The sequence below is a fragment of the Mixophyes fleayi genome, chromosome 3 (assembly GCF_038048845.1).
Source record: "Mixophyes fleayi isolate aMixFle1 chromosome 3, aMixFle1.hap1, whole genome shotgun sequence".
Lineage (NCBI taxonomy): Eukaryota > Metazoa > Chordata > Amphibia > Anura > Limnodynastidae > Mixophyes > Mixophyes fleayi.
This window is the reverse complement of record NC_134404.1, coordinates 347,761,712-347,776,970: the sequence shown is the minus strand read 5'-3', so window position 1 is coordinate 347,776,970 and position 15,259 is coordinate 347,761,712. Positions and strand designations below refer to the sequence as shown.

The 15,259-nt window shown below is 46.0% G+C and overlaps 1 protein-coding gene across 4 annotated transcripts; it reads right to left on the bottom strand.

The window, feature by feature from the left end:
* Positions 1 to 1,369: 1,369 nt before the first annotated feature.
* YIPF3 (Yip1 domain family member 3) lies at positions 1,370 to 15,236 on the bottom strand. Of its 4 annotated transcripts, none has more exons than XM_075204497.1 (10): positions 14,855 to 15,236; positions 14,590 to 14,693; positions 14,293 to 14,502; positions 14,098 to 14,204; positions 13,762 to 13,807; positions 13,546 to 13,638; positions 13,153 to 13,284; positions 11,197 to 11,310; positions 10,993 to 11,116; positions 1,370 to 1,909 (listed from the first exon to the last, which is right to left on the bottom strand). In XM_075204497.1, exons 2-10 carry the CDS (start codon positions 14,659 to 14,661, stop codon positions 1,782 to 1,784), a joined length of 1,026 nt encoding a protein of 341 aa, XP_075060598.1. In that variant the 5' UTR covers positions 14,662 to 14,693; positions 14,855 to 15,236; the 3' UTR covers positions 1,370 to 1,781. The 4 variants fall into 4 exon arrangements, with proteins under 4 accessions (XP_075060598.1, XP_075060601.1, XP_075060599.1 ...); XM_075204500.1 differs by having other exon boundaries at positions 14,887 to 15,236; XM_075204498.1 differs by having other exon boundaries at positions 14,919 to 15,236.
* Between the last annotated feature and the right edge of the window lie 23 nt (positions 15,237 to 15,259).

The following is a 15,259-nucleotide window of genomic DNA, read 5'->3' as shown; positions in this document are numbered from 1 at the left end:
CAAATCTGATGCTGGGGTATGATACAGGGGCAAATCTGATGCTGGGGTATGATACAGGGGCAAATCTGATGCTGGGGTATAATACAGGGGCAAATCTGATGCTGGGGTATAATACAGGGGCAAATCTGATGCTGGGGTATAATACAGGGGCAAATCTGATGCTGGGGTATGATACAGGGGCAAATCTGATGCTGGGGTATAATACAGGGACAAATCTGATGCTGGGGTATAATACAGGGACAGGTGTGTTGTGGTTAGTGTGGTGGCTCAGTGATCAGCACTTCTGCCTCACAGCGCTGGGGTCATGAGTTCAATTCCCAACCATGGCCTTATCTGTGTGGAGTTTTGTATGTTTCCCCCCTGTTTTTGTGGGTTTCTTCGCACTCCAAAAAAAATAATCCAAAAAACATACTAGTAGGTCAATTGGCTGCTTTCAAATTAACCCTAGTCTCTCTCTCTCTCTCTCTCTCTATCTCTATCTGTATGTGTGTGTTAGGGAATTTAGACTGTAAGCTCCAATGGGGCAGGGACTGATGTGAGTTCTCTGTACAGCGCTGCGGAATCAGTGGCGCTATATAAATAGCTGATGATGATGGTGATGTAGGAGTATTGGATGGAGTATTTGTGTAACACTTCTTACTGTTGAATAGATTTGAAGAATCATGTGTTTTGGTTGTAATACTTTAATGCAGATGATTTGTTTGGTTTTTCAGATCTATTTTGGATCATGTCCACATTAACTCATTAATTTGAGATTATAATATGGATCAGTGAATGCTGAACTGATTCTGAGACAACAGTAAGCGTTTTGTGAAGTTATATTAAATGCCCTCATTCCTGGTGAGATTAATATAATTGCATTGAAGATAACATAATGAATTGTGACAGAATATAATTATATATAAGTAAAACATTATTACTATTACCTGGTTGATTGACACCTCATTATACCTCCTGGCTTTTGGAACCTGATTATATATAGCTGGGCTGTATAAATTATATTGGATAAAGTCCCGGTCAGCTGATTTTATGGCTTTCATATGCAGACGACAGACGTAGATTATAGTTCTATTCCTATGAGATTACAGCCGGAGTACGGAGCGTACAGAGAGAGAGCAGGAATCTACATCCAGTGGTTACACAAGATTCTGCTTGATAACTTATATTCTAATGAAGAATAATGGGCCTTAATTTCATCTCCTAAAAGTAACAATGTTGTTGCAGTAAATTTAGAGAAATCAGGATTCTTCAGCACCACGATATTACTAAAATCTTTATCAAACAATGTGAATCTTGTGCCCAAGTGGCACAGCTCTTCTGTTGGGCAACCAGCACACCCAGGACGGGCGAAGGAAGACTCAGACTCAGATTGTACGCTTCTGGCTTTATTATGAAGTGTAAGAAGAATTGTGGTCTGCATGAGATGGAATCAGACTATATACTAAATGCACAGCAGTGACGTGTATAATATTAATATCCAGTCCCAGAAACACCAGGCTCCTATAAAGATGAAAGACTCCAGGCTACTATGAAGAGAGGGGGTGAAACGGGAGGGGGTGCCTGTGGCTGACAGCAGACCAACTAGACTCATTTACAGCATATATTAAAGTCAAATCACTTGGGACGATAATACACTCTTCTCATTTCCTTTAGTGCGCAGAGGGTCCTCAATCCAGAATGTGCCGAGCATGATGGGTTCCATCCAGGGTAAAGTGTCCATACGACCCTTGTATCCCCTTCCCGAACCTGCGTGGACCTTGGTGACTCCCCGTTTCCCATCATCAGAGTGACTGGGCAGAGAGGATCTGCACTGTGGTATTGAGGACAGAATTTGTACCCAGTGACAAGTCGCGAGGTACCCTCTGGAAAGGTGGCGCTATGTTCTGTCCATCCAACGTGTCCAAGATACCTGCCCAAGGGAAAAAGAAGAGAGGGTGAGTGTGTACCAGGGGAAGTTACACCAGCAGAACTAAAACTCGACATAGATAAATACCTTACAGGTGTAATAATAGTCTCACATGCCAAATATTTACATATATGGGTAGTACAGTCTAATGCAAAGCACCATGAAACATGGTATCGGGATAACCAATCATCCTCCATTTATATGGATCACTCTATGGATGATGTATTCCATGACAATGTCGGTCATATTTTTCTTGTAAGTAAATGAATATTCCTATTAGTCGACAGATGACCCTTTTGCAGTTATGGGAGCTCTTATCCATAATTCTTGTACTATTAATGCTTAAATGAAACAAAAGCAATCATTAAATGGCGGTCGCAATCTTCACGCCTTTGTATCCTCTGGAACCACCCGGTTAAGAATATTTTCAGGTACCATCCAGGTCTTGCCACTCATGGTTTAATCCATACAGGGTCTTCAGGAGCTACATTCCCGTTAGTAATGTACATGACATGCCCCAGTCAGTCCAGCAGCTCATCTAGGTCCAAGATACTAAACTCATTTTGGCTGCAGTAATCCACACAAAACCAGGTGCTGCCATCCTTCTTTGGGACGGGAACCACAGACCCATTTTGTGGGTCTATGATATAGTGTGGTAATTTATTGAACAAGATGGGAACTTCTATTCAGGTTGTATAAGACGTTTTGAAATATGAAGTCAGCAACGTAGAACACATTGAGCTGGATGCAGAATTGGTAGGAAGTTAATAGTAATTTATGCTGAAGAATGAACCATGATGAATGTATATAGTATGAATCAAGGAGTCCCTGTGGGGACTGAGTATTGGACTACATATGAGCTTGTCCCTGTTTTACCCTGTGACCCATGGAAGATGCTTTATCTTTCTACCTGTGTGAACTGGCCTATAAGGTGACTGGCATCTGTCACTGGTCGCGAGCTCTATGGAGATAAAAGCTTCCTCAGAACAAGTGTCTAAAATTCTTTTTCCTTTATCTCTTTAATTTTCTACGTGAACAGATGGTGAGTTCTGCCTTACTCAGGACAAGCAGTGTATGCATTGGGAAATCCATCTGTTTTCACATTTCTTTCTTAATTATTCTAGCACTTTGTGAAGAGCAAACAGTGTATACCTTGGTGAGGAATATATGTTCTATGTGACGGGTGATAGACCACTAGATTGCCTATTAGGTGCATAATATTTTGCATTATTTTGGATGTGGGATTAACAATTACAAAATTAGGACAACTGTATGGTCTCATCTCCTATCCCTTTATCTGTATATTGACCTGTGAAAAGGTAAACACAGAAAGGACCAAATCAGGCAGGTCCTGAAACTCCTGAGAAGGTCATTTATGGCTTTAAAAGAGCTTCAGAGAACAGCAAGGAGGAATTCACTACCGAGTGATAGCTGAGGTCAGGCTGGTGTTGAGGCCTCGGCCTCTGCCCTGACAGGAAAGGGACAATCGGTCCCTGGAGTACTGCCTTTGTCCTGATCTACCTCTCCAGATCTTGGAGAGCTGTGTGTCTGCCGAAAGCGGAGTGACAGCGACTCAGGACCTCTGCCTTGCTGGTGGCCAGGAGAAGTAGCTGGTAGCCAGGTATAAAGTCACATGGGATAGACACATCATGGCAGATGACTGCTGGAGCCTCAAACATGACTGTCCTGAGAACCCGCATAAAAGAAACGCGTACAGACAGCGTCTTACTGCGCATTAAGTGTAATTATTCAAACCAACTTACAATGTTCATCTATTGTACCGAAGAAAATGCGATTTCATGTGATCTACTTCATGGAAAGCCCATGTCATAAGCAATACGTGGGCAGAACAAAAAGACTCCTTAAAGTACGGATAAGTGAACACAGCAGAAACATTACACCTTTTGTCTCCTCACTACAAACAAACCCATAACTGCAACCCAACTGGAAGCAAATTTATGGTGATTCAGAAAGTCCACAAAAACTGGAGAGGAGGGAATTATATCAAGAAAACCAATACGGCAGAAGCAAAATGGATATACCACCTTAAAACACTTACACCACAGGGACAAAACACAGACTTTGAGATTCAAGCCCTCATTAGGCAGCTCCAAGTCCCCTTAGCTACCTTGATCTAAACAAGCACATACATCACAGGTTTCTTTATATATGAGAACGTGTTTGTGTATAATATATATATATATATATATATATTATATATATAATTATATATATATATTATATATATAATTATATATATATATATATATATATAGTGTTTGTATGGGTTTCCTCTGGGTGCTCCGGTTTCCTCCCACACGCCAAAAACATACTGGTAGGTTAATTGGCTGCTATTAAATTGCCCTTAGTGTCTCTCGGTCTGTGTGTGTGTTAGGGGATTTAGTTTGTAAGCTCCAATGAGTCAGGGACTGATGTGAGTTCTCTGTACAGCGCTGTACACTGTATATTCTAAAATACTACGACACAAACAAAATGTAATACATACACTTGTGCTCCCCTTCCTGCACATAGGGTTAATAGCAGATGAAGTGACCAATCCTGGATTAATCTTCTATTTGACCACTATTCAGGATCAAATGTCCTACAATTGAAACTCACAAAAAATATACATAGTGTAGTACGTCACTTTGATTTGAAATTTAAAACAAGACCACAACCAATCCAAGCAACGGTCCTTAATATCTCCACCATGATAAGGATGTATTCCACCGTTCCACAGGGCTTCCCAGGCATCCAACCCCTGAGGGTATAGGCTTACAAATACTGAAGAGTATAAAGGCTCAATGACTTCTGTTATATTCTTTTCTAACATCTGCATTCTCCAACTCACCGACCAAACAGTGGATCATGGGAAATGTAAACAAACACATGGAGGGAAAAATCTTGTTTATTAAAATGTAATAAAAAAGTACAAAATTCATTAAAACACTCAATAAAATGATCACATGGTTGGACTCGTACCCAGTTTGTACAATGTACAGCATGTAGGAAAGAAGAGACAGTCCTGCTGCAGCAACGATCTTCCATCACCACACAAAGTTCCAAAACAGCTGGGCACCAGTGATGGGCACCAGTGATGGACACCAGTGATGGACACCAGTGATGGACACCAGTGATGTGAACCCAACGCGTTTCGACTTGATCCGAAGTGGAGCCCTGAGAAAGACTTCGGATGTCGTTTCGGAGAAGGACTTCCCAACCACAAAGCAAGATACTGCCACACTATTAAATGAACCCGCTGCAGGCATCCATTCATCAAGAAGAAGTAGTGCAATCCGGCAGTTAAAGTCTGAACTGGGCGGTCAAGGATGTCGCAGAAACATGTTGGAAAATATAAGGGAAGAGCTCACGCCTTACCAGCAGATGACAGACCAGAATGTGCACCAACTTCAAGGTGATTTTCGAGTTCCCCGAGAACAACAGGAGGATTTTAAAAATTGTAGTTGGAGGAAAAAATTCAAATTACAAGGTATTTCAAAAGTTATTGAGCCCAAAGATGTTTGTCTCAATATCTCCCACTTATTTCAGCACATAGTGACAGGAATGGAGCCAGGATGGTAAGCTATGAATATGGCTCCAGGGCCTTTAAGCCGAAATCTGAAACTACAGATACTACTTGGCTATACTTTTTTCGGTCCAGAAAAGATTACGGTGAGAAGCAGACACTTACATCTATTGAATTGGAGGTAGCAGACATATATACTGTTTTTCAGGATATCTCCCTAGTGACCGCAGCCCTCAGAAGAGAGATTACGGATATCACACAATCACAACGTGCTTAGTGTTGGGGACTGTACTAATCCAAACACAAGACAAACTGATGGGCGAAGCAGCGGCCATACGCCGCAAGCTGATGGACAAAGCAGCGGCCGTACGCCGCGAGCTGATGGGCTAAGCAGCGGCCGTACTCCGCAAGCTGATGGGCGAAGCAGCGGCCATACGCCGCAAGCTGATGGACAAAGCAGCGGCCACACTCCGCGAGCTGATGGGCGAAGCAGCGGCCACACTCCGCGAGCTGATGGGCGAAGCAGCGGCCACACTCCGCGAGCTGATGGGCGAAGCATCGGCCACACTCCGCGAGCTGATGGGCGAAGCAGCGGCCACACTCCGCGAGCTGATGGGCGAAGCAGCGGCCACACTCCGCGAGCTGATGGGCGAAGCAGCGGCCACACTCCGCGAGCTGATGGGCGAAGCAGCGGCCACACTCCGCGAGCTGATGAGCGAAGCAGCGGCCACACTCCGCGAGCTGATGGGCGAAGCAGCGGCCACACTCCGCGAGCTGATGGGCGAAGCAGCGGCCACACTCCGCGAGCTGATGGGCGAAGCAGCGGCCACACTCCGCGAGCTGATGGGCGAAGCAGCGGCCACACTCCGCGAGCTGATGGGCGAAGCAGCGGCCACACTCCGCGAGCTGATGGGCGAAGCAGCGGCCACACTCCGCGAGCTGATGGGCGAAGCAGCGGCCACACTCCGCAAGCTGATGGGCGAAGCAGCAGCCATACTCCGCAAGCTGATGGGCGAAGCAGCGGCCACACTCCGCAAGCTGATTGGCGAAGCAGCGGCCACACTCCGCAAGCTGATGGGCGAAGCAGCGGCCACACTCCGCAAGCTGATGGGCGAAGCAGCGGCCACACTCCGCAAGCTGATGGGCGAAGCAGCGGCCAAACTCCGCAAGCTGATGGGCGAAGCAGCGGCCACACTCCGCAAGCTGATGGGCGAAGCAGCGGCCACACTCCGCAAGCTGATGGGCGAAGCGGCGGCCACACTCCGCAAGCTGATGGGCGAAGCGGCGGCCACACTCCGCAAGCTGATGGGCGAAGCGGCGGCCACACTCCGCAAGCTGATGGGCGAAGCAGCGGCCACACTCCGCAAGCTGATGGGCGAAGCGGCGGCCACACTCCGCAAGCTGATGGGCGAAGCGGCGGCCACACTCCGCAAGCTGATGGGCGAAGCGGCGGCCACACTCCGCAAGCTGATGGGCGAAGCAGCGGCCACACTCCGCAAGCTGATGGGCTAAGCAGCGGCCATACTCCGCAAGCTTGGAACTGCTATACCTAGCCATCAATGCCTCCACTCCGCTGCCACCTCCTGAGATATGATTTCACAATGGTCCAAAGACAGAGACCTCACTCACTTGCCACGACTAGAAACCCTGCAGGATCCCTCAGAATTTTAGACACAGGGTGCAGAATACGCACCTGTGATATTCCTGACCTAATACTATGGTACTCATGAACAATCAATCACATTATAATCTTTAATAAAATGATTAGCCCCAGATTACTGATGGACTGATAAACCTCATTTGATAGGGAAGGGAGGTGGGTCTCGGTATCATGGATTCTGCCCTTCTTTTGTGCAATTATATATAATGATTATTCGCATCTGATGCTGCAAATTGTAAGTCCCTAGCAGATTCCATATAAACGCAGGGACACAAAGCTGTATCTTACACCTAATTTGTGTCAACGTTCTTTGTCTCGCCTGATTGTAAGAGTCGAGCTAAGAGGAAATGATCCAAGTGTGAGAGAAACTAGAAGACAGGACCATAAACTTATAATGCTTTATTAGACAATTGCCCATGGTTAGGGTGCTTGGTTTTCTGTATATTAACCTTCAATAGTATGATAGTATAATATTAGACATTGTAAGGTCTGATCACTAGAAGTAGCTCTAGTTTAGCTAGGGTACTAACTAACGGTCACATATCAACTTTTCTGATATATAATGGGACAACGCCAGTTATGTCCTCGTGATAGAAGCCCTCACTCCCAGGACAAGGACCTCATCTGATATTAAGGGCATAACAATAGCTGCGAAAGAATATAAACTTTGGCTATTTGTAGATGACATCCTCCTCACCTTAACCTGCCACAGACACCCCTTTCAATCTCTTTAAAATACTGTAGGTTTATGGTCTAATTTCAGGATCTAATATTAATCTGTCCAGAACTGGAGATTTACCATCCATATTCCGAGACATGACAAACTTATTCAAGATGGTAAAAGAAGAAAATGAAGTACTTGGGCGTGTACATTACAGGGATGATTATCTATACTCGGCTTACTATCTCTTCACTCTTAATACAAATAGACGCCCACTGAGGGTCTAAGAGACCTCCAAACACAGCATGCTACATGGCAACTCATTCACGCTCTACAATACCATGGTTCTGACCCCAAGAGCTGGACTCAGATTGACCGAGACTCTCCCAGGCTCAGGATATCATCAATTACATGAGGCGTGGACTGCGAGAGGGCTATTATTAGTACGTGGGAACAAACCCAGTTATTTATACTGGTCCACAAGCACCTTTAGCAGGTGGTTTGTCAATAACATGAATTCCTTCAACTAAAACGCTTCCAGTTATCTCTACTAGATTCTTAAAAAACAATCCAATGATCGCCCTCCTCTTTGTTTATACACTCCGTCATGTGACGGCTTTATATCAATCATCTATAATATGCACATGACCTCCAACCCAAGCAGGAACCAGACTGGGAGAGAGATCTTGGCCCTCTCCCTGGTATGGATTCATTTTTATATTTCAGGAAATATTTAGTGGCCAGCAGGCACCAACCAAAATGTTCCCACCTCACCTCCTTTCTGTTGGAGAAACTGCGGCCAACATGGTACATTTCTCTATATTTGGTGAAAATACCACAATATTAAATTTTATTGGGAAAGAATTAGGAACTTGATCGTGGACCCTAGTTTGTGTGTGTGGTAGGGAATTTAGAGTGTAAGCTCCAATGGTTCAGGGACTGATGTGAGTGAGTCCACAGAATAGCAGCTGAGCGCACCAAGATTTCTGCCTCACCCTCTGCAACAATGTAAAGCGCATTGAGTCCTATTGGGTGAAAAGCGGAATCTAAATAAAGGATTATTATAAACTATTAGGGCTATCTATGTGATAATATAGACTGTAGAAGCTGCAGAGTTTATTCCCAGATTCCATCACCTATCAGTTCTGACTGAGGTACACACTGTAAGGGGCAGGAAGGCTCTAAGGCTTCCTTAATGTCTTTACTCATCTAGGATTCTCTACCCGATATTGCCGATATTCCTAAATCAGGAGGGCGGTTCCTATGTCCACCTGGTGCATCCTGCAGCAATCCTTCCAGTTGTGTTCTGTGTCATAGTTTAAGCTATTCAGTGACCACCATTCCCTGCTGGGAAATCTCTACTAAGACATCGGTAGACTCCTGGACCTCCAGGGTTGACAGCAGATTTGAGCTTCCCACAATGTTAACAGTTTCACTTATAACATGTATGGTCTAGAGTTGCATAGGATCGTCCTGTTGGGCTACGCTGGGCTGTCACATTGGCCGGGCGAGTCTTCTCCTTCCCAGGATTGTCCTGATGCATAAGAGAACTAGATCTCCTTCCCACATATTCTATTCCCAGGGAAAACATGCCCTGGCTACCTGTCTTATCTGGACCTACTTGTCTCCTTCCCAGCGCTCCGAGAGCAGGTCCAGAGGCCCCATCAATCTACACCGACAGATGAACATCATGGAAGCAGGAACTTGTTCCAATTCAACAAAAGTCAGCAACATGGTTTTCTGGATGCAGATGAACCCTCTGTGGGTTATACGGTGTGGAGCGCATCACATTCACTCTACATGTGTGTCATATATCCTGATGCACATGGGACATCTGATAGAATTATAATGGTTGCACTGTCTCTGCTCACCCACGATCAATGTGTTTTACATAACATTATATAGCAGTGCTCCTCACAGTAACTGAGAGAGGATCTGGTCAGTGTATGTGTATGTGACACTCCCTTCCTCGTGCTATATAGCAGTGCTCCTCACAGTAACTGAGAGAGGATCTGGTCAGTGTATGTGACACTCCCTTCCTCGTGCTATATAGCAGTGCTCCTCACAGTAACTGGAGGGGGAAGCGTTCAGTGGTGGGTGTATGTGTGCGTGTGCGCATCATTATCACATAGCTTCAATTATTTACATTTTCCTTTCTGGTTTTCAGAACGTTCTATATAATGGGTTCCAGGAAAAAATACATAATTATCCTTCCTGAGGAGACAAGCGTCCTAATCACAGGTCATACGTGTGCACAAGCGTCCCAATCAGAGGTCATACGTGTGCACAAGCGTCCCAATCACAGGTCATACGTGTGCACAAGCGTCCCAATCACAGGTCATACGTGTGCACAAGCGTCCCAATCACAGGTCATACGTGTGCACAAGCGTCCCAATCACAGGTCATACGTGTGCACAAGCGTCCCAATCACAGGTCATACGTGTGCACAAGCGTCCCAATCAGAGGTCATACGTGTGCACAAGCGTCCCAATCACAGGTCATACGTGTGCACAAGCGTCCCAATCACAGGTCATACGTGTGCACAAGCGTCCCAATCACAGGTCATACGTGTGCACAAGCGTCCCAATCACAGGTCATACGTGTGCACAAGCGTCCCAATCACAGGTCATACGTGTGCACAAGCGTCCCAATCACAGGTCATACGTGTGCACAAGCGTCCCAATCAGAGGTCATACGTGTGCACAAGCGTCCCAATCACAGGTCATACGTGTGCACAAGCATCCCAATCACAGGTCATACGTGTGCACAAGCGTCCCAATCACAGGTCATACGTGTGCACAAGCGTCCCAATCACAGGTCATACGTGTGCACAAGCGTCCCAATCACAGGTCATACGTGTGCACAAGCGTCCCAATCACAGGTCATACGTGTGCACAAGCGTCCCAATCACAGGTCATACGTGTGCACAAGCGTCCCAATCACAGGTCATACGTGTGCACAAGCGTCCCAATCACAGGTCATACGTGTGCCCAAGCTTCCCAATCACAGGTTATACGTGTGCACAAGCGTCCCAATCACAGGTCATACGTGTGCACAAGCTTCCCAATCACAGGTCATACATGTGCACAAGCGTCCCAATCACAGGTCATACGTGTGCACAAGCGTCCCAATCACAGGTCATACATGTGCACAAGCGTCCCAATCACAGGTCATACGTGTGCACAAGCGTCCCAATCACAGGTCATATGTGTGCACAAGCCGTCTGAATATGTTCTTACCTTCTACAACCTTGTGATATGCAAAATGCAGGTAGAGCAGGAACAACATGTGCAGAGCAGTAATAGAGCCACAAAGGATCAGTCGCTGTGTGTGTCCTACAGTGCGAGACAGCAACACCGCCACCTACAGTGTGATACAGAACAGTCATTCAGAGGTCAGTCTGACCTGGGAGAAGGAGGCAGAACAGTGACAATAATCCTCACCATGCGCAGTGTGGACAGGCCCCCAATGCACATCCAGAAGATGTAGAAGAGCGAATGAAAATGGATGTTATAGGTGATGAAGAGAACGACGCAATGTCCAAAAAGGCCATAACCCTGAAACAGAGCGGACAATAATTACCAAGAGACAGCATCAAGCCCAGACATCCTGCAGGTGTACCCCGAAACAACCTACCCTGACCACAATCCACAGGTGGACCCCACATATCCTGCAGGTGTACCCCGAAACAACCTAACCCGACCACAATCCAGTTGTACCTCACACATCCTTCAGGTGTACCCCGAAACAACCTAACACAACCACAATCCACAGGTCTGCCCCACATAGTCTTCTGGTGTATCTCCAAACAGCTTACCCCCACTACATCTCACAGGTGTAACCCCCGAAATTCTGCAGGTGCACCCCCAAACGACTTACCCCACCATATCCCACCAGTGGGCCAAGAAGATGAGCTTAATGTTTCAGCAGCCATTTGTTACTTCAATTATTACTTGTTAAGTCATTTAGGTGTCAGTGTGTTCCCAGAGTCAGCCAGCCATGCTCACCCAGTGACAAGAGGATGTTATGTGGTATAATGATTATAGAGGGGAAATGGGGGACCTGGGTGTCACAAAGCGGGGTGCTACTGGACTGAGAACTTTGTATTCATCATCCGCTTCAATAAGCTTTTTAATCCTTGGCCCAGTCTAAGTATATACACCAGAGCATCAGTGTATTATTATTTCATGTTATTAGGTACATTTTGCCCTTGCTATTACCTGCAATATTGTATGTATTAGATATATACAGAATATTGCCATACTGTGTGAAAATAACAGGACAGCAGAAGTCATTTTGCTTGTGTTAACTAAAGTAATTACCATTTGTCTCAAATGTCCATTGTTATGAGGTGCACTTTAAATTTGGTTTGTAATCAGAACAATGTCTGAGATAACTAGCTGGCAGCCCATGATAATTATCTAGGTCAACAGGTAATCTGAGAGGTAATTAGGTTAGAACTTCTAGATGATATGCAATGTGCCTCCACAGTAATATACTGGGTGAAATAGCATTGGGAAATATATTAATATGTATCAATATAAATGTTATTGTATCAAAATGTATCAGACTTAGATTGTGTAATACTGCTGATACAATGTGTCAAAAGTCTTATTGTTTCATATAAACGTGAAGTGTCATTCCCTGATGTAATATTGTAACCCCTTGTTCAGTGTATCCAGCTAAACAGCTAATTGAGTCAAGTCATTCCATTGTATAATCAAGGTAACAGAGACTGTATGTCTAACAGTTAAAGTATCCACTGATAGAGGCCTACTGAAAGGGGGAGGATTGAGACATTTGACCCTACTCCCTGTGTATACAGCCAAGAATATAAGGAGAGCAGAATGCAAAGAGAGCTATTCTAGCTTGGAGGATCCTGGTGTACAAGACATCAGCGAAAAGGACTCTGGGCCAAGCATCGTGGTGCCGCTGGAGGGAACCCTACCAGGACAGGGTCTGTGTGAGCCAGTAACCCAGGCTGGGCGACACCGTAATTGTCTAGCTAATCGGTAGTGGTGATATTGCGGGAGGATAAAACTCTGAAAGAGACTGAGATTATTACTTTGGAGTGCTGACTGCTAGAGGCTGCTGGAGGATACATGCTACCATTTACCCTGTATCTTGTAAACGTCTTGTGGTGTTGTACTGTCTTATTAAGTCTTATTTTGGATATATTCTGGTCTACCCGAGTGAGTTGATTCCCACAGAGGGTAACTGCCATCCCAGCTAAGGGTGGTATCCGTACACTGGGTATTAGAGATGCCTCCCTGAGCCTGCTACAGGTGATCATTGTCCCTGTCCCTTCTCATGGATCCCGCCATGCAGTACCACTTCTCAGCACAAATGGACAACACAGCTTGATGAGGAGGTAAGTGTTCAGGAGTGCGTATACTCACCAACAGCGACAGGGTCTGCAGCATGGTGATCTGAGCGTTGCACAAATAGGCAACAAAGTAAACGAAGGAGGAGACTCCCAGCCAATACCCGAAGCATGTACCGATGGCAGTGCCCATTAGGGTGCCCTCTATCTGTCAAAGAAACATCAAATTATGAGTGTCCTGCTCTCTGGACTCCCCGTTACTTACTGTCTTATTGGACTAACTTTATCTCTTCTCCCAAATCGGTTTTCTTCCTTTCTCTCCTATTCTTCCACATATTCTTCCCTATCCCATCAGCCTTCCCACTATTTGTCTAACTTGCTCCATCATGTTCCACCACAACTTAAAGCATGATTCCAGCCAGCCTACATCTTCCTCCAACTCCCCGATAACCTGTGATACCCCTCTTACAATCACTGTTCCTGATGATTTCATTCCATGCAGAAGAATAGCCACCATGGTGAACACCAACATGAGAGGTCCATACAGCTCCCCCGCAATTTTCTGCAGAGACAAAAGCAGAAGGAACCTTGAAATGTCTGGTCCATCGCTCTCCAGGTAATAACATTTCCAGTCTCACCAAGATGGATGCATAGCACCGGAGCAGACCCTGTGTAATGTACACACCTGGGGGAAGTTAATCATCTTCACTGGGATCATGGACTCCAGCAGCCTATAACACAGACATGAATATAGTAAGAGATATTGCTGCTGTATGTCTCTTGCTTGCACCACTGCTTCCCGGATAACCTTCATGCATTACAATAATCTTCCTTTCTCAGCACATTGGAACCACCCAGAGCTGCTCTGAGGTATTACCCTTATTCGACATTAAAAACCAAACATATAAAATAAAATAAACTCTACTAAATAAGGTTAACGGGACAGATGTCACAATAACTGATATATGGGGCAATTCTTGTTTATAACTTTGTATTTGAGAGTCGGAGACTGTGGACTCACCGATTCCGGACCTGTATAGGCTCCACATCAAAGTACGGGCGTAGGATGTCTATGTTGGCGTAAAGGTTGAACGCCTTTGAAGCCTGTCTCTTCCCTGCTTGCCACATCTAAAAAGGAAGGTAGATGACATAACAGAGATAGACACCAGGTGACCTGAGAAGTGACAGAGAGTCCACAGCGTAACCGCGGTCTCACCTCATCGGCTACTTGTCGTCCTAACTGTCCCTTGAACGCTTTCATGCCGAGAAAGGTTCCATCCTCTTCCCCCTCCTCAGGGACAGCGTCGGCTTCTCCTTCCTCTTCATCTTCCTTCATTCTCTGGTGAATCTCCCCCATATCCTCGAAGCTGGACCCCGAGGTGTCGTCCATATTCTCCATGTCAATGACAGCAGCTCCGCTCCCGGTCTACGAGACAGAGATGCATCAATCAGGAGTCCAGGAAGAGGGTGAGATGAGGGTGAGACATGGGTGGCAGGACGGGTCACCAATTACCTGAATGTTGTCTTCAAATCCGCCCCAATCTGCTGCTGTCAGGTTCCTGCTGCCTGCGCCTGAGCTGGCCATCCTGCCCCTGTATGTTGTCCCTGCTTTATCTACTGCCCCCTGTATGTTGTCCCTGCTTTATCTACTGCCCCTTGTATGTTGTCCCTGCTTTATCTACTGCCCCCTGTATGTTGTCCCTGCTTTATCTACTGCCCCCTGTATGTTGTCCCTGCTTTATCTACTGCCCCCTGTATGTTGTCCCTGCTTTATCTACTGCCCCCTGTATCCTGTCCCTGCTTTATTTACTGCCCCCTGTATGTTGTCCCTGCTTTATTTACTGCCCCCTGTATGTTGTCCCTGCTTTATTTACTGCCCCCTGTATGTTGTCCCTGCTTTATTTACTGCCCCCTGTATGTTGTCCCTGCTTTATTTACTGCCCCCTGTATCCTGTCCCTGCTTTATTTACTGCCCCCTGTATGTTGTCCCTGCTTTATTTACTGCCCCCTGTATGTTGTCTCTGCTTTATCTACTGCCCCCTGTATCCTGTCCCTGCAGCTCGCTGGCGGCTCCAGTCTCCCCCAGACTCCTCCAGGTGGGGGCTCCCTGTTCCCTGCAGACACCCGGAAGTAAACACGGGCTGGTGACGTGGAGAGGCGGAGATATCGCGAGAACGGGAGCC